At 44.2% G+C, this 23,245-nt stretch overlaps 1 protein-coding gene across 2 annotated transcripts in view; it reads left to right on the top strand.

Moving 5' to 3' along the window:
* The window catches only part of ZCCHC24 (zinc finger CCHC-type containing 24), a 145,585-nt gene extending 122,543 nt beyond the window's left edge, over window positions 1-23,042 (top strand). Inside the window, exons 4-5 of one of the 2 annotated variants that reach the window (XR_012851172.1) lie at window positions 2,893-3,165; window positions 20,320-20,396. Coding sequence is in view for 1 of the 2 variants with exons in the window: in XM_075842833.1 (XP_075698948.1) it covers window positions 20,320-20,433 (114 nt within the window). In the remaining variant the exon portion in view is untranslated. Of the gene's footprint in view, window positions 1-2,892; window positions 3,166-20,319 lie in introns of both variants that reach the window. The other variant, XM_075842833.1, reaches the window with a different exon arrangement.
* The last annotated feature ends 203 nt before the right edge of the window (window positions 23,043-23,245 follow it).

Raw genomic sequence — 23,245 nt, 5'->3', positions numbered from 1 at the left:
TAAATAGTATTTGTTAAAAAAAAATGTTACTTTTTTGGACTTTAATGACTTTTAAAATTTCTTTTTACAGATTTCAGCAAATTAATGTTATTTTTTGTATAATTAAAAGTAATTTCATTTTCCAATATACTTTGTGTATTAATTCCTCGTGGTTTTCAAGTTTATTGCTTGTTGTTGTTCAGTAGGAACATTCATTGTTTACTTTCAGTGGATATAATTCTGCCATGGTCATGTGATGGACACGCAGGTGCACAGCTCGTTACAGTATGTTTATCGGAGCTGTGTCTTCTAACGATCCCAGCACCTGTGTGTCCAGCAAACCGTGAGGAGTTAATACAGAAAGTATATTGGAAAGTTGTATCGCTTTTAATTGTACAAAATGTAACGTTAATTTGCTGAAACCGGACAACCTCTCTAAAACCTAATTATTGTATAATAAACACTTAAAATTTTCTTTTAATTTTACTTTGTGCTTCAATTCTTCATCCTTTTTTCTGATCTCTATTTGGTTTTTTTTTCGAAAGCTGGGTGACCACTAATATGGTTGCTTTCATTGAATGGACACAATCTTGTTCAGGTCAGCTAGACTAGAAACATTTTTACTCTCCGCTGTCAGTAAAATTTAGTAAGTACAGGTTTTCAGCAAACAAGATGGTTTCTATTCACTGACAATCAGATCTAGAAGATGGTGAGGAATTGAAACAAAAAGTTTTCGTGTTGCAGAAAGTTGAATTTATTCCATGATTAAGCCCTACATACATAAGGCTGGGTTCACACGAGCATGTTCGGTCCGTAATGGACGGACGTATTTCGGCCGGAAGTCCCGGACCGAACTCAGTGCAGGGAGCCGGGCTCCTAGCATCATAGTGATGTACGATGCTAGGAGTCCCTGCCTCTCCGTGGAACTACTGTCCCGTACTGAAAACATGATTACAGTACGGGACAGTTGTCCTGCAGAGAGGCAGGGACTCTTAGCGTCGTACATAACTATGATGCTAGGAGCCCGGCTCCCTGCACTGAGTTCGGTCCGGGACTTCCGGCCGAAATACGTCCGTCCGTTACGGACGTTAATGTGCTCGTGTGAACCCAGCCTAAGACTTGACAAGCTCTATAATATAGCCTAATTTCTCAACATTTAACCCCTTTCCGCCACAGCTATTTTTCCTTTTTTTGCAATTCAGTTTTTTCCTCCCTGACTTCCAAAAGCTACAACATTTTTCTTTTTCTGTCGACATAGGCGTATGTGCCATGTTTTTTGCGGGACGAGTTGTAGTTATTGTACATATAATCGACTGAAAAACATAAAAAATATATTTTTGGGGTGGGATAGAAAAACCAAAAACAGTGATTCCTCCATTGTTTTTTGGGTTTCCCTTTTACAGGGCTTACCTAGCGGTAAAAACGACATGTTAACTTCATTCTGCGGGTCAATTCGATTACGGCGATACTAAATATATATAGTTTATTTTTATAATTTACTACTTTTAATAAAAACAAAACTATTTGTTAAAAAAAAAATTGTTTTGTGTCGCCATATTCGGAAAACCAGAACTTTTTATTTTTCAGTCGATGGAGCTGTGTGAGGGATTATTTTTTGTGGGGAGAGCTGTAATTTTTAATGATACCATTTTGGGGTGCACTGTTTATAAAAAATGTTTGTGGGAGGTGAAATGATAAAAATCCGGCAGTTCTGGCGTGTTTATTACATTCACACTGCAGGTTAAATAATGTTAGATTGTATTAGTTTGTACTTTTACGGACGCAGCGATACCAATTATGTTTGTTTTATTTTTTTACATTACTATAGGGGGGAAATAATTTTTTAACATTTTTTTTTTGTCTTGAACGAGCGATTGTAAGATCACTGGTATAATTCAGTGCAATACCTGTTTATTGTGATAGGGGCGATGGGGTGACGGGGGCCTCCTACCACGTTGTCTGAAGACTTAAGGTATGTTCACACGGCAGCGTCTGATACGGCTGAAATTACGGAGCTGTTTTCAGGAGAAAACCGCTCCGGAATTTCAGACGTAATGGCATGTGCAGGCGTTTTTCCCTGCATCCATTACGGACGTAATTGGAGCTGTTTTTCCATGGAGTCAATGGAAAACGGCTCCAATTACGTCTCAAGAAGTGACAGGCACTTCTTTGACGCGGGCGTCTTTTTTAAAAAATGACCGTCGGCACAGAACATCGTAAAACCCATTCAAATGAATGGGCAGATGTGTGCCGACGCTTTGGAGCCGCATTTTCGGACGTAATTCGGGGCTAAAACACCCGAATTACGTCCGTAAATAGGGTGTGTGAACCCAGCCTTAGGGTATGTGCACACGACCTCTTTTCAGACGTAATGGAGGCGCCTCGAATTCCGCCTGAAAAGACGGCTCCAGTACGTCGGCAAACATCTGTCCATTGCTTGCAATGGGTCTTACGATGTTCTGTGCAGACGAGCTGTCATTTTACGAGCGTAAAATTACGCCCGCGGCAAAGAAGTGCAGGACACTTCTTGGGACGTAATTGGAGCCGTTTTTCATTGACTCCAATGAAAACCAGCTCCAATTACGTCCGTAAAAGACGCAGCGAAAAACGCGTGCACTTGTATAAACGTCTGAAATTCAGGAGCTGTTTTCTCCTGAAAACAGCTCCGTAATTTCAGACGTATTTGGCGTTGTCGTGTGCACATACCCTTAGATGCCGCAGCCGCTGTTGACCGTGGCGTCCAAGTGTTTAAATGGCTGGGATCTCTGATCACGGCCGTGAATGTGAGGTAAAAGCTGTAATTTACAACTGATGTCCGCAGCGTATGGAGCTTTCTGTATAAATTCCTCATGTTTAACAAAATATCTCCTTGCAGTCATTCATTAGAAACCTTCATTGTTTCGTTTTTTCCAGGGAATATTAATCTGACCTCGCCGTGAGATGGCCACACAGGTGCATATAAGTTCCCTGCCTTAACAATCTTTAGGGGGGAAATAATATTCCCAAAGCTAAAGGGAAATGAAAAAACCAAACTGGCTTCCATCAGTAAACATGATAAACATGGACTTCAGATCTCCAGTTTTGGCCTCTATATGGGATGATTCTAGCCAGCTGCATGACTCCGCGCTGTGATTCCCACTAATAAAGCCAAGTCCTGTTTAAAAAGAGAGTCCTCTGTAGATCCAGGTAAATTCTATGATCTCACACTAATTTATAAATTAGGATTGACTAATATAGATCTCTAATACGATCATGAATTGTGTCATTTTATAACATGTATGATGGCTTTCTCTGGTCAATTTATGAGTCCAATGAGCAAGGGCCGCCCACTGGACTCATAAGTCAGAGAGCAGTGATTTGGGAGAGTTTGCAGGAATATGATCTGCAAACGACATTTTCTGTAGGTAAGGACAGCCACCTAGCGACAGCTGATGGGTACAGACGACTAGCCTAATAAATGGCGTCTGAAAAATGATTGAATGCATTAGGGTATGTGCACACGATAACGGCAAATACGTCTGAAATTACGGAGAAAACAGCTCCTGAATTTCAGACGTAATTGCTCGTACTCGCGTTTTGCGGGGAGTCCATTACGGACGTAATTTGGAGCTGTTCTTCATTGGAGTCAATGAAAAACTGCTCCAATTACGTCCCAAGAAGTGACCTGCACTTCTTTTGACGAGGCTGTAATTTTACGAGACGTCTTTAGACAGCGACGGGTAAAATGACAGGTCGTCGGCACAGTACATCGTAAAGCCCATTGAAAGTAATGGGCAGATGTTTTCCGACGTATTGGAGACGTTTTTTCAGACGTAATTCGAGGCGTAATACGTCTCCATTACGTCTGAAAATAGGTCGTGTGAACCCAGCCTTACTGTGCATGCAATCACTGTTTTACGTGAAGTCCTGAATTGGGCAGGGTTCTTCTCAGGTTGAAGTACTGCTCAGACAGGGCTTTGCCGCAGATTTTTTTTTACTAGAGATATTAAGGTATGTTCACACACAAACTCAAAAACTTCTGAAAATACGGAGCTGTTTTCAAGGGAAAATAACTCCTGATTTTCAGACATTTTTTAAGCCACTCCCTATTTTCGCAGCATTTTTCTCTGTGTTTTTTTACAGCTCTTTTTGGAGCTGTTTTCTATAGAGTCAATGAAAAACGGCTCCAAAAATGTCCCATCGGAACAGAACGCTGTTTTTCCCATTGAAATCAATGGGCAGAATTTTGGAGGCGTTCTGTTTCCGGTTTTCCGGCCGTATTTCGGCCGTTTACGGCCCGAAAAACGGCTGAAAACACTCTGTGTAAACATACCCTAAGAGTTATATGATGGGAAGGCACAAAACTTTTGTAACTTCGGTATAAGAAGTGCATTTGATAATAATTGAGCACTGTCAGATCTAATGTCTATATAGAAAATACATACAAGGTTTATCCACTGTAATATCATAGCATACATAGACTTGCAATGTAACAGAAAACCACCCAAAACTGTATGTAACCAAAAACAGTCAAAAAATAGTTTTGTTTGTTGACCACTTCTTGTAGTTCCCAGATTTTAGGGTCTTTCTGGACTTTTAAAACCTTTGTTGTGCCTGCAAACTCTATGAACTGTTGCAGGTTATACCCACATTACATAAGTGCATGCAATTCTGAAAGTAATGGCAGACCTAATAGTGGGAGCGCGGGAGGGGCGCTGTTGCTAAGTGGCTGTCTTTTCCCTAGAGAAAATGTAGTTTGCAGATCATAGATTTCTGCTAGCTCTCTTTTTCTCTTAGGGAGACAGCCGCCTAGCAACGGCTAAGGAGTAGAGTAGCACACACCTAACAGTAGTCTTGAATTGGAGAGACCATACTCAGTAACTCCAGAACTGACCAATATGTGTTTTTCTCAATTAGACCCTCTATGACCGCACACAGGACGTTGAGTCTCCAACCCTAAGGCTGGATTCACACGACCATGTTACGTCCGTAATGGACGGAACGTATTTCGGCCGGAAGTCCCGGACCGAACACACTGCAGGGAGCCGGGCTCCTAGCATCATAGTTACGTACGACGCTAGGAGTCCCTGCATCGCTGCCGGACAACTGTACCGTACTTTAATCATGTTTTCAGTACGGGACAGTAGTTCCATGGAGAGGCAGTGACTCCTAGCATTGTACATAAGTATGATGCTAGGAGCCCGGCTCCCTGCACTGTGTTCGGTCCGGGACTTCCGGCCGAAATACGTCCGTCAATTACGGACGTAATGTGCTCGTGTGAATCCAGCCTAACAGGGACAGGAACACACAAAAGGTTAAATAGCCCCACCCCACCTCAGTGTTTTTGCTGTCCCAGCTAGGGGCATACAAGAGGTTACTACTCTTGCAGCAGCGTAAAACTTATCTTTCTTTCAGTTGGCCTTCGGTTCCGTTTTTCTGTTCCCTAGTACCTTGTGAAGACCTCAGGGTCATATGCCGCCTCTCCTGTGCCTCCGGATAATGCTGAATAGCAACTCCGGTCCTCCTGTTGGCTCCCCAGACTTTCTTCCCGTTGTGGGATTCTCTCCTCTTTCCTTACCACTCTAGTGAGTCCAGTAGTGCGTGTGACGCCCTTCCGGTGGTGCGTCTGACACCCTCTCGGTCCGGAGGATGTGCGTGCATGCGCAGAAAGCGTTCTATGCATCTGTCCTACGGACATGGAGTTACTCTCTCCCTACTCACTCTGGATCAGGGGGAGGAGTTTTTTCATGCAGTCAGTACGGTTGATTGAAAACCCCACCAGACTTCGGATGGATCTCCATTAGGTAAGATGCTGTACTACTTATTACCATGAGGCTTCAACTTCTAAACTATGTTCTGAGCCTTCAGTAAGTTTTCTGGCTATGGGTTATCTTCCCTATATTGGGTTCGGGTCTTATTCGCCTTCTTTATATGCTTTTTTTTGTTGGACACTCCTAGGGAGCTATCCTCTAAAACCAAAAGGGAAAGTCCATTGCGCAAATGTTCTATATGTGGGAAAAAGTTATCTTCTAACAAAAAACCTCTCTATCAGCATTGCACAAAGTAGATCATAAGTGAGGAACAACCATCATTAATTGACGAAAATAGAAGGATTGTTAAGCAGGAAGTTCAAACCTCCTTAGCATCTTTTTTCCAAACCTTTGTGCCCTCTGTACCATCACCGGCACCAAAAAAGAGAAAGCTTGCTATAGAGATGGATTCAGATGAGTGGTTCCTATATGATGAATTAATATCTGCTGTAAGATCCAAGATGAACATTGGAAATGTTCAGGAATCTTGCTCTATATATTATGAAATGTTTGCAGGGCTTAGGCTCAGAAGAAAATTAGTTTTTCCCATTCATGAAATCTAAAAAGCCATTATAGAGGAGGAATGGACGCACCCTGAGAAAAGGCTATCACTTCCACAAGAGATAAGAGACGGGTTCCCTCATACAGGTGGCTAAAGTGGGTAAAGAAAACGACTTTACCGTTCAAAGACTCCTCCCAACTCAAGGATAGGAAGGCTGACCGCTTGTTGAAGAAAACCTGGGAAGCCTCAGCAGCTCTTCAACAAATTAACATCGGAGCCACGTGTAGCAACAGCAATGTATAGGTGGCTTAACCAACTAGAAGACCACTTAAAAGGAGGATCCCCCAGAGAGAATATTGTAGCCTCCTTAACACTCCTCCAGAAATCCTCAGCAGATTCAGTAAAAGTGGCACCAGAACTGGCGTTCTATCAAACACCACCAGATGTTCTCTGTGGCTTAAGATGTGGACTGGTGATCTACTTTCTAAACAAAAATTGTGTGCCTTGCCCTTCCTAGGGGAATATGTCTTCGGTCCTGTCCTGGATATTATATTAGAGAAAGTTGCTGACGAAAAGAAAACATTGCCAGAGCCGAAAATAACTAAGAAAAACCCAAATTTTCATCCCTTTTGTGATTATTTATTTTCTCAGGGACTAATAGGTTATTCCTCAGTAAGCAGGGTTTTCATCTTCATGGGATCTAAATATTGTTCTTAAAGGTCGAACGTCCACTCCTTTTGAACCCATATAAAAAATTGGAATTAAAAATCTTTCCTGGAAGGCTCTGTCAACACATAAGCCATATCTTCAAATTTTGGATGATCGAATTTTCCCTTGCCCTGATCCGATCTTTTTACCTAAGGTGGATTTACATTTGCATATGTCACAAGATATCATACTTCCATCCTTTTACTAAGAGCCCAAGAACAGAGAGAAACTGAGTTTCCATACATTAGATGTTAGGAGAACCATACTTGCCTACTTGGCAGCTACAAAAGACCGGATGATAGATCATAACTTATTTATCCAGTCTTTTGGAGCATATAAGGGAAAAAAGTCCTCCAAAAGGATTCTTTCCAACTGGATGAAGAAAGCCATCTGTGGAGCCTACCTGCATCAAAATGTATCCCCTCCAGATAAACTGAAAGCTCCTTCAACTAGAGCCATGTCTTGGGCTGAAAAATTGAACACCCCAATAGAACAGATTTGTAAAGTGGCCACGTGGTCGTCTATCCATACCTTTTGTGAGACATTATAGACTAGATCTGTCTCACAACAGTGATCTTTCCTTTGGTAGGAAAGTCCTGCAAACCGTAGTCCCTCCCTAGTAATATTAATTTGGTACTCTCCCGTGTGCTGTCATGGAGGGTGTAAATGAGAAATTAGAATTAGTACTTAGCGGTAATTTGGTTTCTAGTAAACCATCCATGACACCACGGTTATTACCCTACCAATGTGTAGATTTACCTTACCAATATGTTTATGAAGTAATAGATATGTTGGATACTATGCCTTTCGGTTATTTAAAATACACTGAGGTGGGGAGAGGCTATTTAACCTTTTGTGTGTTCCTGTCCCTGTTCGGGGTGGAGATTTAACCTCCTGTGTGCGGTCATGAAGGGTTTACTAGAAACCGAATTAACGGTAAGTAATAATAATTCTATTATTGGGATGTGTGCTTCAAGTTAGCAGATGTTCTATCATAGACCATCATGATTGTCCACACAACAATTGTATATATTTTCCATGATATTAGATTTTGGGCAGTAGTAAGTGTTGTAACATGTCATAAAGCAGATAAGGTTTTTAGATTGGCATTTGATAATAAAAAGAGCACTTTTGTAATAAACTGATTCGAATCATCTATGTACTGTATATAAAGTCTCATCAATGCATTTAAGATCGAAGAAAAGAAACTTGACAGTGTCACCCGTACCACTTTAAAACCAGATAAGAATTATCCAGAGAACCTAATACAAGGGGGTTATTCCTCCCAACGAAGAATTATGAGGGATAACTGGTTTCTTGCCATGGAATCCTTTGCCCAACAGAAAATTTTAAGGAAAGTCTAAGTTCTGAAAACCATATTTTGCGTTTGGTGCAGCATATATTACTGAGCCTCAGATTAAGCTTTACTGATACATGAGCAAGAAATATATAACAAACATCCAAAGTATAGTGGATAAGAAAATAAATCACAACTTCCTTGCAATTGACCTGTTGTGATTCCAGAAGTGTTTTCTGTGTATCACTTGCCAAATAGATTCTAGGTTAGTCAGGTCCACATAGCCACAAGTCTTATAATAATGCTCATTCCGCTACCACATCCAGTTGTCAGAGCCATTGTCAGATGTCTAATCTACCAGAATATATATTGCAGACTCAATACAAGGGAACTTGTGCAAGGCGTTCCATATTTAACTTATTTTGCAAAGTAACGAAGATAAGCCAACTGCTTTCCACATTAAGGTATGAAATTAAGCAAATGTATGACCAGATACAAACTTAAGGATGTCTTAGTGGAGGACCTCACGAAATCCAGTCCTGTAGATAAGGAGATTGATTTATTCATTATTTATTATAAGTTCCTGCAGGGTCAGACTGGCCCACCAGAGGATCCTCTGGTGGGCCCAGATTGTGACCCCATAATGGGTCTTAAAAGGTCTAGCAGAAGACAACCCCATTTAGAACTGACGAGAGTCAAGCACATGCCACTAGGGTCTATTTCTATTGGGTGATTCACAAATAACCTATTAGACCTTACTGAGGATATGTCCTATATGTACAATGATAACAAGTGTACGTGCAAATATTCTGTAGAGATAGTGAATGGTGGTTGGACCCTCAATCATTCCCTCTGGTGGGCCCAAGTACCTCAGTCCAACGCTGAGTTAAAAAGTAAAGGGTCCAAATCTTGATTGCCTCATTTAGTCATTGGATAGAAACACAATGCAAGGTGCATCTTGCACTAATGAGACATAGGTGCCCTTTCTGATCCAAGGCACACATAGAGGTTAAATGAGAGCCCGATTTATGTTAATAATAATGTAATTGATGCAATAAAGAGATCATTAGTCCAAGTTATCATGTGAGGAACCAGTCAAAATATAACTTCTCCAATGCTTGACAACATTGGAAAGGAAAACGGTCAACACGGGCAAGGCAGCACCTCTAACCACTGAGCTATCTTACCAATTAGGAAGTATTTGCCACAGATGCAGTGTCGTGTAAGCTGCCATAATTTATTCTGACAGGCATTTGCAGGATCTCTGTTAAATGATAACTTTGCTCATTGGGGAAATTTATTATAGTCTCTAAAATGGTGCATATTTTGGCAAATTTATTAGAAACCTGCAGATGGAATAATAGATTTTGGCTAAACTTGCAAGGCCTGTTAGACACATGTTTCTTCCTTACCTCACCTCGTGGCTGGCCTACATCTATACCAGTGATCTGAAGCAATGAATAGTGCATTATAAGACAACCCTTAGCCGAGTCTTTCTTTTTGAGACCGTATAAACTGTCAAGTTAAAGAGGCTCTGTCACCAGATTTTGCAACCCCTATCTGCTATTGCAGCAGATAGGCGCTGCAATGTAGATTACAGTAACGTTTTTATTTTTAAAAAACGAGCATTTTTGGCCAAGTTATGGCCATTTTTGTATTTATGCAAATGAGGCTTGCAAAAGTACAACTGGGCGTGTTGAAAAGTAAAAGTACAACTCGGCGTGTATTATGTGCGTACATCGGGGCGTGTTTACTACTTTTACTAGCTGGGCGTTCTGATGAGAAGTATCATCCACTTCTCTTCAGAACGCCCAGCTTCTGGCAGTGCAGATCAGTGACGTCACTCACGGGTCCTGCATCGTGTCGGCCACATCGGCACCAGAGGCTACAGTTGATTCTGCAGCAGCATCAGCGTTTGCAGGTAAGTAGCTACATCGATTTACCTGCAAACGCCGATGCTGCTGCAGAATCATCTGTAGCCTCTGGTGCCGGTGTGTCCTCGCTCGTCTGACACGATGCAGGACCTGTGAGTGACGACACAGCGTGATCTCTCGAGAACACGCTGTGTCTGCACTGCCAGAAGCTGGGCGTTCTGAAGAGAAGTGGATGATACTTCTCGTCAGAACGCCCAGCTAGTAAAAGTAGTAAACACGCCCCGATGTACGCACATAATACACGCCCAGTTGGACTTTTACTTTAAACACGCCCACTTGGACTTTTGCAAGCCTCGTTTGCATAAATACAAAAATGGTCATAACTTGGCCAAAAATGCTCGTTTTTAAAAAATAAAAACGTTACTGTAATCTACATTGCAGCGCTGATCTGCTGCAATAGCAGATAGGGGTTGCAAAATCTGGTGACAGAGCCTCTTTAAGAGCAGATAATTTGGCACATTAATATTTAGGTTCACTTTACGATATGATTCTGGTGTATTTTGCTAAGTAAATCTCTCACAAGTGAGAACACGAGAGTTTCAGTCCTTCGGAGATTTCACAGCCTTGAGAGTCATCCACCAAAACCAAGAAACACAAAATTACAGATATAGGATGCTGCAGCTCATTAATACGGTGATGGTCTCTGGTGATATTCTCTACAATCATCTCCAATAATGGACCAAGATCTGGCTCCATGTGAGGTGCGATTAGCATGAACATGAGGACCTAACAAGCATTGAATAAAGGATCTCACATATGAGGACTTCCCCTTGAAGCTATAATTGTTTGTGTATACAAAGCCACTCTGGACCTTTTGTCATTTTTTTTTCTTTACATCCACCATGGGCAGCTGTGTGCCAGAATTTCTCCCAAAGGAGTAATATGGAAGAATTTCCACTGTTACTACAGATAACGGAGTAGAGTCAGGCTCACATCATTTATGAGGTAATCTGTTGGCGATAGATAAATAAGGAACCAATCGCTTCATTTGCCTCAGAGACGACATGACTTCACTCAGATGAGCTTCTGAGGTGTTTATATGTTGTAAAACAATAGTGGAGCAAACGCTCTGTTCACAGAATGCAGACACCTTGCCTTGGGCCAAATGTACACGATGCGTATTACGTGCGGATTTGCCGCGCTTATTTTCCTGCAGCAAATCTGCTGCATAATACTGTACCAGCAAAGTAAATGAGAGCACTTGAAATCTCATCTACACGTTGCAGAATTTTTCCACACGTAAACTGACCTGCGATATTTTAGAGTCAATTTATCTTGCATTTCCACCCTCAAATTGTATGTGACAAGTTTATTAAAAAAAACAACACACAATTCTAAAGCATAAAAACGCACATATTTCCGAATCAAAAAGTAAAAACTACATCTAAAAACGCATTAAAAAAAAACACAAGTGCGGATTTTCTGCACCAAATTACGCAACTGCGTATTTTAAAATCCGCACCGCAGGTAAATTTATGTGCGGAAAAATACTGCGTGTACATGAGATTTCCTGGAATCTCATTGATTATGCTGGTATTGTATTATGCTGTGGTTTTGCCACACGCAAATATGCACAGCAAAACCGCATGTAATACGCATCGTGTGCATTGACCCTTCAAACAAACACAGGCCATTTTCCTGCAAATGTTATGGTCTTCCCAAAATAGACATGTCAAGGGGTCTCTGTCACCAGCTGCAGTCACGCATTATCAGGGTTGCAGGGTTTGTCACCAGCTGCAGTCACGCATTATCAGGGTTGCAGGGTTTGTCACCAGCTGCAGTCACACATTATCAGGGTTGCAGGGTTTGTCACCAGCTGCAGTCACGCATTATCAGGGTTGCAGGGTTTGTCACCAGCTGCAGTCACACATTATCAGGGTTGCAGGGTTTGTCACCAGCTGCAGTCACGCATTATCAGGGTTGCAGGGTTTGTCACCAGCTGCAGTCACGCATTATCAGGGTTGCAGGGTTTGTCACCAGCTGCAGTCACACATTATCAGGGTTGCAGGGTTTGTCACCAGCTGCAGTCACGCATTATCAGGGTTGCAGGGTTTGTCACCAGCTGCAGTCACGCATTATCAGGGTTGCAGGGTTTGTCACCAGCTGCAGTCACGCATTATCAGGGTTGCAGGGTTTGTCACCAGCTGCAGTCACGCATTATCAGGGTTGCAGGGTTTGTCACCAGCTGCAGTCACGCATTATCAGGGTTGCAGGGTTTGTCACCAGCTGCAGTCACGCATTATCAGGGTTGCAGGGTTTGTCACCAGCTGCAGTCACGCATTATCAGGGTTGCAGGGTTTGTCACCAGCTGCAGTCACGCATTATCAGGGTTGCAGGGTTTGTCACCAGCTGCAGTCACGCATTATCAGGGTTGCAGGGTTTGTCACCAGCTGCAGTCACGCATTATCAGGGTTGCAGGGTTTGTCACCAGCTGCAGTCACGCATTATCAGGGTTGCAGGGTTTGTCACCAGCTGCAGTCACGCATTATCAGGGTTGCAGGGTTTGTCACCAGCTGCAGTCACACATTATCAGGGTTGCAGGGTTTGTCACCAGCTTCAGTCACGCATTATCAGGGTTGCAGGGTTTGTCACCAGCTGCAGTGCCATATTATTAGTCACAATGAACCCTACTATGATGGTCCTTTTCGGAGGGCTGTAAGGCAATGTTCACACGCCGGATTTTGCTTGGCGGGTGCCTCCGCAAAATCTGCCACAGAATTATTCCTGCCATCAGCACGAATATTCCTACTCCCATTCCCTCCAATGGGAGGTTAGGGCGGAATCTGCCCGAACATCGGGCAGGCCGGCTTCTTTTCTCCACTAGCTGAAAAAATAAGCTAGCGGGAATAAGAAGCGTCCGCCTCCCATTGAAATGAATGGGAGTCGTATTCCACCGCAAAAATCCCTTTTGTGTGAACAGAGCCTTAGACCGTTATGATGAATTAAGCCGGATAAGCATTATCCTGTACAAATCGCACAAGGGAAAACGGGGTTATGTTTTTTGTGGTTCACCCTATATATCACTGGTTATATTTGCGAGAGAGTTGATATATAATTTGGACCAAGAGTATTTTTTGAGTTTAGAGATCAATTCTTATCAGAGCAAAACTGAACATAATTTTTTTCTTTGACGTTAAAGTCAGCAGGATGAAACATGCAAAAGTGGATACATTGTTGTCCACCATCCCATTGACTTCGATGGATTTTGAAGTGAACAAAAAATAGATCGCAACAAATGACCACGTACATTCGGATATATAAAAATGGATGAAGAAACAATGACCATTGATTAATTTTTTTGCCAGATTTTCACTAGTAAAACTAAAGGGACTTTAGAAAACATTGAATTTCTAGTCTGAATGCATCATTGAAAGTCCTTATATCTGACTCTTCCCATGCAGGAAGCGGCCATGTTTCTTCAGTTATTTACCAGCTACACCCAACAACCTCACATCTGGTTTGTTAAGCTGCCAGAAACATTATTGGTATGTCATGGCATACTTTAAAGGCCAAAAAAACATGATGTCACAAAAGGCGCACTGAAGAGATCTGGGAATAGTTTATTGAATTTGTTTTTCAATACAACTGCTTCAGTAGAGGGTTCTCCTTGGTATGTATACAAAGGATATAGTGTAGCTTTACTTTCAGAAACTTCCTGCAAGGGCATTTAGCATTGTCTCACTTAGCAATATATTGCTATAAACAGCACGTGCTATTCTATTGCTAAAAAGCAACTGGAGGAACTTTTAAAGGAAATCTTTGCAAAAGCAGATCTTTACCTTGAGAATACCCCTGGACAACACCGTCTGCATTATGATTGGTAATGTAGGTATTTATCTTTCTGCTAGAAGAGGGTGTATAGTGGTGCCGGGAGTAGTACTGGTGTGAAAAGTGAGGCGAGTGACCCTGCTTGGACCATTTGACTACAATGAGTATTGTGGGGGATAGGCCTGTTGTAAGTAGATTGGAGGGGGCTACTAAGGAAGTCTGGGTTCTGCTGTTACTACTGTGGGGGAAGTTTGCTATTACTTCTGGAAAGCAAGGGGTTTCACCTGTTGTATGTACTGGGATAGTGGCATAGTTGCCAACATTTCCATTTTTTTTCCAGCGACACTTAGGGTGTGGTGTCTTTGGTGGCTGGATCTTATGGGGGAGTGGTTTATCTGGTGGGCGTGGCTTTCCAGAATTTCTGCATACAAAAAAACGAACAATTTCTGCTCTAGTTTGGCTGACAACTACTATGGTGGCCGGTATGTCTTTGATTATCAGGTTGTTTACAGACAAGTGATGTCTCACTTTATCACTAGGGCTAGGCAATATGTGCTGACCACTACTGGTAGTGTAAAAACCAGCGTAGATAGTGACTCAGTGCCCCTTGTAGATGGTGCTCCATACTGCCCCCAGTAGACATTGCCACATACTGCTCCATATAGATAGTGCCACACACTGCTCCCTGTAGATGATGACACAGTGCCCCCTGTAGCTAATACCACAATGTCCTCTGTAGATAGTGCCACGCAGCCCCCTGTAGATGATGCCACGCAGCCCCCCTGTAGATGCCACGCAGCCCCCCTGTAGATGATGCCACACAGGCCCCCTGTAGATGATGCCACACAGGCCCCCTGTAGATGATGCCACACAGGCCCCCTGTAGATGATGCCACACAGGCCCCCTGTAGATGATGCCACACACAGACCCCCTGTAGATGATGCCACACAGACCCCCTTTAGATGCCACACAGACCCCCTTTAGATGATGCCACACAGACCCCCTTTAGATGATTCCACACAGACCCCCTTTAGATGATGCCACACAGACCCCCTTTAGATGATGCCACACAGACCCCCTTTAGATGATGCCACACAGGCCCCCTGTAGATGATGCCACACAGACCCCCTGTAGATGATGCCACACAGACCCCCTGTAGATGATGCCACACAGGCCCCCTGTAGATGGTGCCACACACAGACCCCCTGTAGATGATGCCACACACAGACCCCCTGTAGATGCCACACACAGGCCCCCTGTAGATGATGCAACACACAGACCCCCTGTAGATGATGACACACAGACCCCCTTTAGATGATGCCACACAGACCCCCTTTAGATGATGCCACACAGACCCCCTGTAGATGATGCCACACAGACCCCTGTAGATGATGCCACACAGACCCCCTGTAGATGATGCCACACAGACCCCCTGTAGATGATGCCACACAGGCCCCCTGTAGATGATGCCACACAGGCCCCCTGTAGATGATGCCACACAGGCCCCCTGTAGATGATGCCACACACAGACCCCCTGTAGATGATGCCACACACAGACCCCCTGTAGATGATGCCACACACAGACCCCCTGTAGATGATGCCACACACAGGCCCCCTGTAGATGATGCAACACACAGACCCCCTGTAGATGATGCCACACAGACCCCCTGTAGATGATGCCACACAGACCCCCTGTAGATGATGCCACACAGACCCCATGTAGATGATGCCACACACAGACCCCCTGTAGATGATGCCACACACAGACCCCCTGTAGATGATGCCACACACAGACCCCTGTAGATGATGCCACACACAGACCCCTGTAGATGATGCCACACACAGACCCCTGTAGATGATGCCGCACACAGATCCCCTGTAGATGATGCCGCACACAGATCCCCTGTAGGTGATGCCGCACACAGATCCCCTGTAGGTGATGCCGCACACGGATCCCCTGTAGGTGATGCCGCACACGGATCCCCTGTAGGTGATGCCGCACACGGATCCCCTGTAGGTGATGCCGCACACGGATCCCCTGTAGATGATGCCGCACACGGATCCCCTGTAGATGATGCCGCACACGGATCCCCTGTAGATGATGCCGCACACGGATCCCCTGTAGATGATGCCGCACACGGATCCCCTGTAGATGATGCCGCACACGGATCCCCTGTAGATGATGCCGCACACGGATCCCCTGTAGATGATGCCGCACACGGATCCCCTGTAGATGATGCCGCACACGGATCCCCTGTAGATGATGCCGCACACGGATCCCCTGTAGATGATGCCGCACACGGATCCCCTGTAGATGATGCCGCACACGGATCCCCTGTAGATGATGCCGCACACGGATCCCCTGTAGATGATGCCGCACACGGATCCCCTGTAGATGATGCCGCACACGGATCCCCTGTAGATGATGCCGCACACGGATCCCCTGTAGATGATGCCGCACACGGATCCCCTTTAGATGATGCCGCACACGGATCCCCTTTAGATGATGCCGCACACGGATCCCCTTTAGATGATGCCGCACACGGATCCCCTTTAGATGATGCCGCACACGGATCCCCTTTAGATGATGCCGCACACGGATCCCCTTTAGATGATGCCGCACACGGATCCCCTTTAGATGATGCCGCACACGGATCCCCTTTAGATGATGCCGCACACGGATCCCCCGTAGATGATGCCGCACACGGATCCCCCGTAGATGATGCCACACACGGATCCCCCGTAGATGATGCCACACACGGATCCCCTGTAGATGATGCCACACACGGATCCCCTGTAGATGATGCCACACACGGATCCCCTGTAGATGATGCCACACACAGATACCCTGTAGATGATGCCACACACAGATCCCCTGTAGATGATGCCACACACAGATCCCCTGTAGATGATTCCACACACAGATCCCCTGTAGATGATGACACACACAGATCCCCTGTAGATGATGACACACACAGATCCCCTGTAGATGATGCCACACACAGATCCCCTGTAGATTATGCCACACACAGATCCGCTGTAGATAGTGCCACATACTGCCCTCCCCCTGTAGATAGAGCCATTGTGGCTCCCTCTATGAGCAAAATCCCCGACTAGGCGTCGGCAATGCTCTGGCCGTGGATTCCGCTGCAGGAGGTGCCCCTAACGTCACTGCCCTTATATTGGACAGTGAAGTCGTGGGCTCACTCTGAGCGGAATCCCCGACCAGGCGTCGGCAATGCTTTGGCTGGGGGTGCCGGCACTCCAGGAGAAGCCCCTGACTTCATTGTCCTCTATGATTGGAATCCCCGGCCAGGCGACGACCATGCTCTGGCCAGTGATTCCACTGCAGGAGGTGGCCCTGACGTCACTGCCCTTGTATGGACAGTGAAGTCACGGGCAACTCCTTGAGCCCCGGAATCCCGACGCCCCGGCTGGGAATTCCTCTCATAGAGACAGCCCTGACTTCATTGTTCATAAAAGGTCAGTGACGTCAGTGGCACCTCCTTCAGTGGAATCCTCGGCAGGGTGTCGGCAACACTTTGGCTGGGGATCCCACTCCAGGAGGAGTGAATGGCAGAGCAGGAAGTGGAAAGTTTCCTGCTCTGCCATAGTATTCAATTGTATCTGTATCTGAGGACACAGATACAATTGAATGTAGCAGTTTCCGGGACAAGTGCTGGGACTGTCTCTGTAAATTCGGGACAGTCCCGGCAATTTTGGGGCATTTGGCAAGTATGGTAGTGGGGGAGCTGTACCTACTGGAGAAGTTATATGGCGGCCTGCAATTACTCCTGGGAACGTGGGGGGCTTCTGTGGCTACGGGGGGGGCTTCTCTGATTGAAGAAGTGGAGAGGAGAATGGAGAACACAATTACTACAGGGGAGTACACTGCTGTGAGCAGCATTAAGGTGAGCTCTATGATGATCACTGGGGCAAAACCTCAGGGTCACACATCCCCGGTTGTAGTGCATTCTAAATATGGTTGCACGATGCATCAAAACTTCGATACCGTGCATCCTCAAACGGTTCAATACCGTTAATTCATGTATTTCGATACAAATCTGTATGGCCACACAGCTTAGTGTTGTAACACATGAATTTAGTTAGAGCAGTGCTGCGGCTGTGTAATACAGCCATTGCCCCGCTCCTGAGTCCTGACAAGTGCATGCACACTCAGCATGATGTGATGCGACCAGCGCTGCACTGATTGCCGGCACTGAAGACCGAACATGGCGGGCGCACTACAAAACACCCCCGTGTTCTGTCTTCAGTGTCGGCACCGCCTCTCATTACTGCAGTGCAGGCGCAACATCACCTTTTGCTGACCGCGCTCGCACACTTGTTGTCAGGAGTAGGGGAATGGCTTTATTACACAGCCGCAGCCCTGCTGTAACTGCGGAGATCAGAGAAACCTCTCATCTCCGCCGCTATTCCCCTGAATGCTGCAATGAAAGCTGACCGCAGCATTCAAGGGGTAAATGAGAAGGGAGGATGCCCTTTGGAAGTGTTACATATATGGGCAGGCAGCCCGGGATCCATTGAAGGACCCCAGGGCTGTCTGACCATATTGCCTGTTGCTAGGGCATGCTTAGGTATGTCCTAGCAACTGCCTATGTACTATCAGTACACAGGCTAATGTACTGGCATATAGATATATGCCAGTACATTAAAGTTTAAAAATAAAAAGGTAAAAAAATAAAAGTAATGTTACATAAAAAAAATACACTCATTTTTTACAATAAATTACAGTAAATACGTTTAAGTCTCAATACATACAATATACACATATTTGGTATTGTCGCGACAGTAATAACACATTTATAGCATCATTTATGATGTTTAAGCTGTTATAAAGTAAAAATTGCTCTCTTTCACTTATTAATGTGGGGCACGTGGTGTGATGAATTTTGAACCTCCATGTGCCTGACAGTAATAGTAATTAACCCCGAAGAGAAGAGAAGAATGATCCAGCGCCAGTGATGGTATTAAAAGGGAAAGGCAATTCCCATGTTTATTGAAGAAAATATTAAAATCTTGGGTGCAAGACGCGGTCTCGGAGCAAGAGTAAGCAGGTAGTGTACCAAAGCCTACGCGTTTCGAACGCACACTGCGTTCTTAATCATGCCATGATTAAGAACGCAGTGTGCGTTCGAAACGCGTAGGCTTTGGTACACTACCTGCTTACTCTTGCTCCGAGACCGCGTCTTGCACCCAAGATTTTAATATTTTCTTCAATAAACATGGGAATTGCCTTTCCCTTTTAATACCATCACTGGCGCTGGATCATTCTTCTCTTCTCTTCGTGTTACATGTCGCGGGGATCCGAGCGACATCGCAGCAGACGCAGAAACCGGTGAGCTGGAGGCTTTCTCCCTTCTCTATACTATTCAGTAATTAACCCCATCATGTACCTCACACATTAACCCAATATTGTCCATTATGACTGTGAGGGACATGATGGGGTTAATTACTATTAATGTCAGGCACAAGGAGGTTCAAAATTCATCACACCTCGTGCCTCACATGAGAAAATGGAGGAACTGTTTTTTTTTTAATCATTATTTTATTGTTGGCAAAGTATCGTTTTGGAATCGAGTATCGCAATACTACACAAAGTATCAGTATCAAAGTCCAAATTCTGGTATCGTGACAACTCTAATTCTTAACTTTCTTTTCTTTTCTAATAAATGTGTAGCAATCACAGGTAGTGTGCTCCCGGCCTTACAACGTGTCGTTGTTTGCTCCTATCTTGTAAAGCTAGCTTCAAGACATGTCTACAATTTCTTCCAGGCCAAGATTAGGGCCAAGCACAAAGATACATTTTTAAAGATGCTTTTGTGATCCAGATCATGATCTATGGTATGAGACTTAAAAGTTCAGATTCTATATTGGGCCGCATGCACACGACCGTAAAAATCGTCCGCAATTACGGACCGATTCACTTCTATTGACCACGGACAACTTCCCGAATATTTAAGTGTACCGCAAAAGATAGGACATGTCCGTTCTTTTGCATATTACGAGATGTGCTCCCATACTTTCTATTGGAGCACGGACTGAGAATGCGGTCGGCTGTCCACAGACGTTGGCGGCCCGCCTTATACAGCAAGTCTCCATCTTCATTGGTAACTAATAGAATTCTCGAACACTCAGATAGCTAAGTATGCACAAGTATTGGAGGATGAGGGCTGAGAGAAATGCCCTAGACAGCCGCGCTGTCTAATGTTAAGGATAGGGGTGAAGTTCGCCAACAGCTGCTGAGTGACTACGGTGTCCAAACGTGGTATTAGGTTGCAGACACATTAATTAATGCTTTGTTCCTTTCTTTTCCATTAACAGCGACCTTTAGAGAAACCTGATGGTCTGGATGTATCTGATCAAAGCAAGGAGCACCCCCAACATCTGTGTGAGAAGTGCAAAGTTCTTGGCTATTACTGCCGTCGTGTCCAGTAAACATCACAAAGATCCTTGGCTGGAGAGCTGAGGCAGGACAAGGGAATGACGACGACACAGTGACTAGCGTATACACTATTAATATGCCTTATGAGTATTAGAATGTAACATTCTTCCTGTGTATGTGTACTATTTGTATTTATGAAGTATTAGGGCTGTTCAATTGTTAACTCAATTGTCTTTTGCCTCCAGATTTTCCCCATTTTTCTGGGGTTTAAAAACTTGGGAACTGGATATTTAATGATGCAGTTATTAATAATTATTCTCTATAATGTGATATATTTAGGAGGTCTGAAAATGGTTAAAACGGTTTTGCTTCTCTCCAATGTAGAGCTACAAATCAAATTCTTATATTCTTTCCATAGGTTTGAATCCATTAACTAAATATAAAAGTGTTTAATTTATTTACGGCTGGATTCACACATACGGTATTGATGCAGCTTTTTGCGTTAAACCAAGGAGTGGATGCAAAAGAGAAGTATAAGCCCTTACTTGATCCTTTTCCTTCCTATTGGATCCACTTCAGGCATTGGCAAAAAAAAAAAGTGCCATAAAAAACAACGTGTGAATCCAGTCTAAAACAACATTTCCGAATTACAAACCAGGTTAGCTAATGTTTTTAGTGTCCTCATGGATGTAAAGCAGTTAATCTTCCTAACACATTTCATGCCTAGGACTGGTTACTAATATGAGATAGTTATAGGTTATCTCAGTCTTCTGTTATCATAACCTTTCTAAGGCTGTTCACATCAGCGTTCCTTTCCGTTGAGGGGTTCATTCGGAGGTTTACGTTGGGTTAACCCCTCAACGGAATGGCAAACTGACAATTGAACTCAATGGTGACAGATACCTAGCTACTTGGTTTCCGTTTGTCACCATTGTGACAGGGTTCCGGCGTTTGGACGGAATCAATAGCGCAGTCAACTGCGCTATTGGTTCCGTCAAGAACAACGGAACCCTGTCACAACGGTGACAAACGGAAACCATTAGCAACGTTTCCGTCACCATTGAGTACAATGGTGAGGGAAACGGAAGCTAAGGTTTCAGTTTGCCTTTCCGTTGAGGGGTTAACCCAACGGAAACCTCAGACGGAACCCCGCAACGGAAGGGCAACTCTGATGTGAACAGGCCCTAAGGCTGCATTCACATCTGCGAAGTGGCTTCCGTTCTAGCGTATCCGTCAGAGGACCACAAGGTTGAAAGTTAACGTTTCCATAAAAAAAAACAAATTGATTTCAATGAGTTTTATTTTTGCATTAGTTGTGCTCAGTTAGGCTCCGTTCCATCAGGTAGTCTACTGCGCTATTGTTTTTTGTCGAAAATGACGGAAACCTGACTGAAAGAAGCTTTCCGTTTTTTGTTAATATTGAAGTCAATGGATGACTGATACAAACGTATGGTCCGTCAAAAAGGGCCTGTTCACATCACCGTTCATTTCCGTTCCGGGGTTCCGTCGGGTGAACCCCGCAACGGAAAGGGAAACTGACAGCACAGCTTCCGCTTCAGTCACCATTGATCTCAATGGTGACGGAAACATCGCTAATGCTTTCCGTTCGTCACCATTCCGTCTGGTTTCCGGTTTTCCGACGGAATCAATAGCGTAGTCGACCGCTAAAACGAATGCCACAATGCAGATGTGAACGAAGCCTAATTTGTAGAGAACATTTTTATTTTGAAATGACTGCAAATAAAAAATGTGGATGCATATGGCAACATTAAGTTACCAATAATAAAATACCTGCCCTCATTTGAGGGAGCAGGGGACTTTTGTTTACATGTACTTTAGCCTTTTTGCTACTGGAATTCAAGGAGATGTCCACAGCAGCAAAATGGAGTAGAAAAAAAAAAACTGGCCTAGATACAGATAAGTTAAGTTAATATTTACATGTGTCATAAAGAATCAGTGTTACTCGTTGTCTTCAACTTATTCTTCTGTAGGCCAAAAGCACACATAAAATGATAACTGTGAATATCGGGGTGTCCATGGATGGAAATCGTCTCTTATCCCTGAACTAGTGATTTGCAACAAGAAATATTTATAATTGTTCTTTTTAAGCCACTTTGTAGATTTTGTTTGTCTATTTGTGTAGTATTTTTTTTTTTATTGCGGTCTACTGGATTCTTCTTATTTACCGAACTTCAAGCCAAATCGGGGAAAGCTTACTCATTAACATCCCTGGTTTTGTACAGCTCCAGGTAGTTGTACGTTGATATTTTTTCTCTATTCCTGTACAGTGGTCTCTGACCCTCCACTCAAAAGCAGCACCCCCCCACCTCAATGCAAGATACCACACAATTCTATGTATGAAAAATTTTTGTAAGCTGTGGAATACTGCCAAACAACGTAAAAAACAGCGATGCCCTATATGTTTTCTAGAGGAAAGGCGTGAAGGGCTAGACATGTAAAACCTCAAGCATCTTCACATTACATAACATGATCCTAATTCTGCTGCACTGAATGCCTTGTACCCTACCGCAGATTTAACAGAAGACCTTATGATTAGTCTTCCAAACGCCAAAAGTTCAGCTTCACTGTCCATCCAGTAAATTAGGATTTTTTTCCAGAGGAAGAATTACCCCTAGTAAGGCTGGGTTCACACGAGCATGTTCGGTCCGTAAAGGACGGAACGTATTTCGGCCGCAAGTCCCGGACCGAACACACTGCAGGGAGCCGGGCTCCTAGCATCATAGTTATGTACGACGCTAGGAGTCCCTGCCTCGCTGCGGGACAACTGTCCCGTACTGTAATCATGTTTTCAGTACGGGACAGTAGTTCAATGGAGAGGCAGGGACTCCTAGCGTCGTACATAAC

The sequence above is a fragment of the Rhinoderma darwinii genome, chromosome 11 (assembly GCF_050947455.1).
Source record: "Rhinoderma darwinii isolate aRhiDar2 chromosome 11, aRhiDar2.hap1, whole genome shotgun sequence".
NCBI classification, from domain to species: domain Eukaryota; kingdom Metazoa; phylum Chordata; class Amphibia; order Anura; family Rhinodermatidae; genus Rhinoderma; species Rhinoderma darwinii.
Note: the sequence above shows the minus strand (reverse complement) of the source record. Positions and strands in the feature narration are given on the sequence as shown.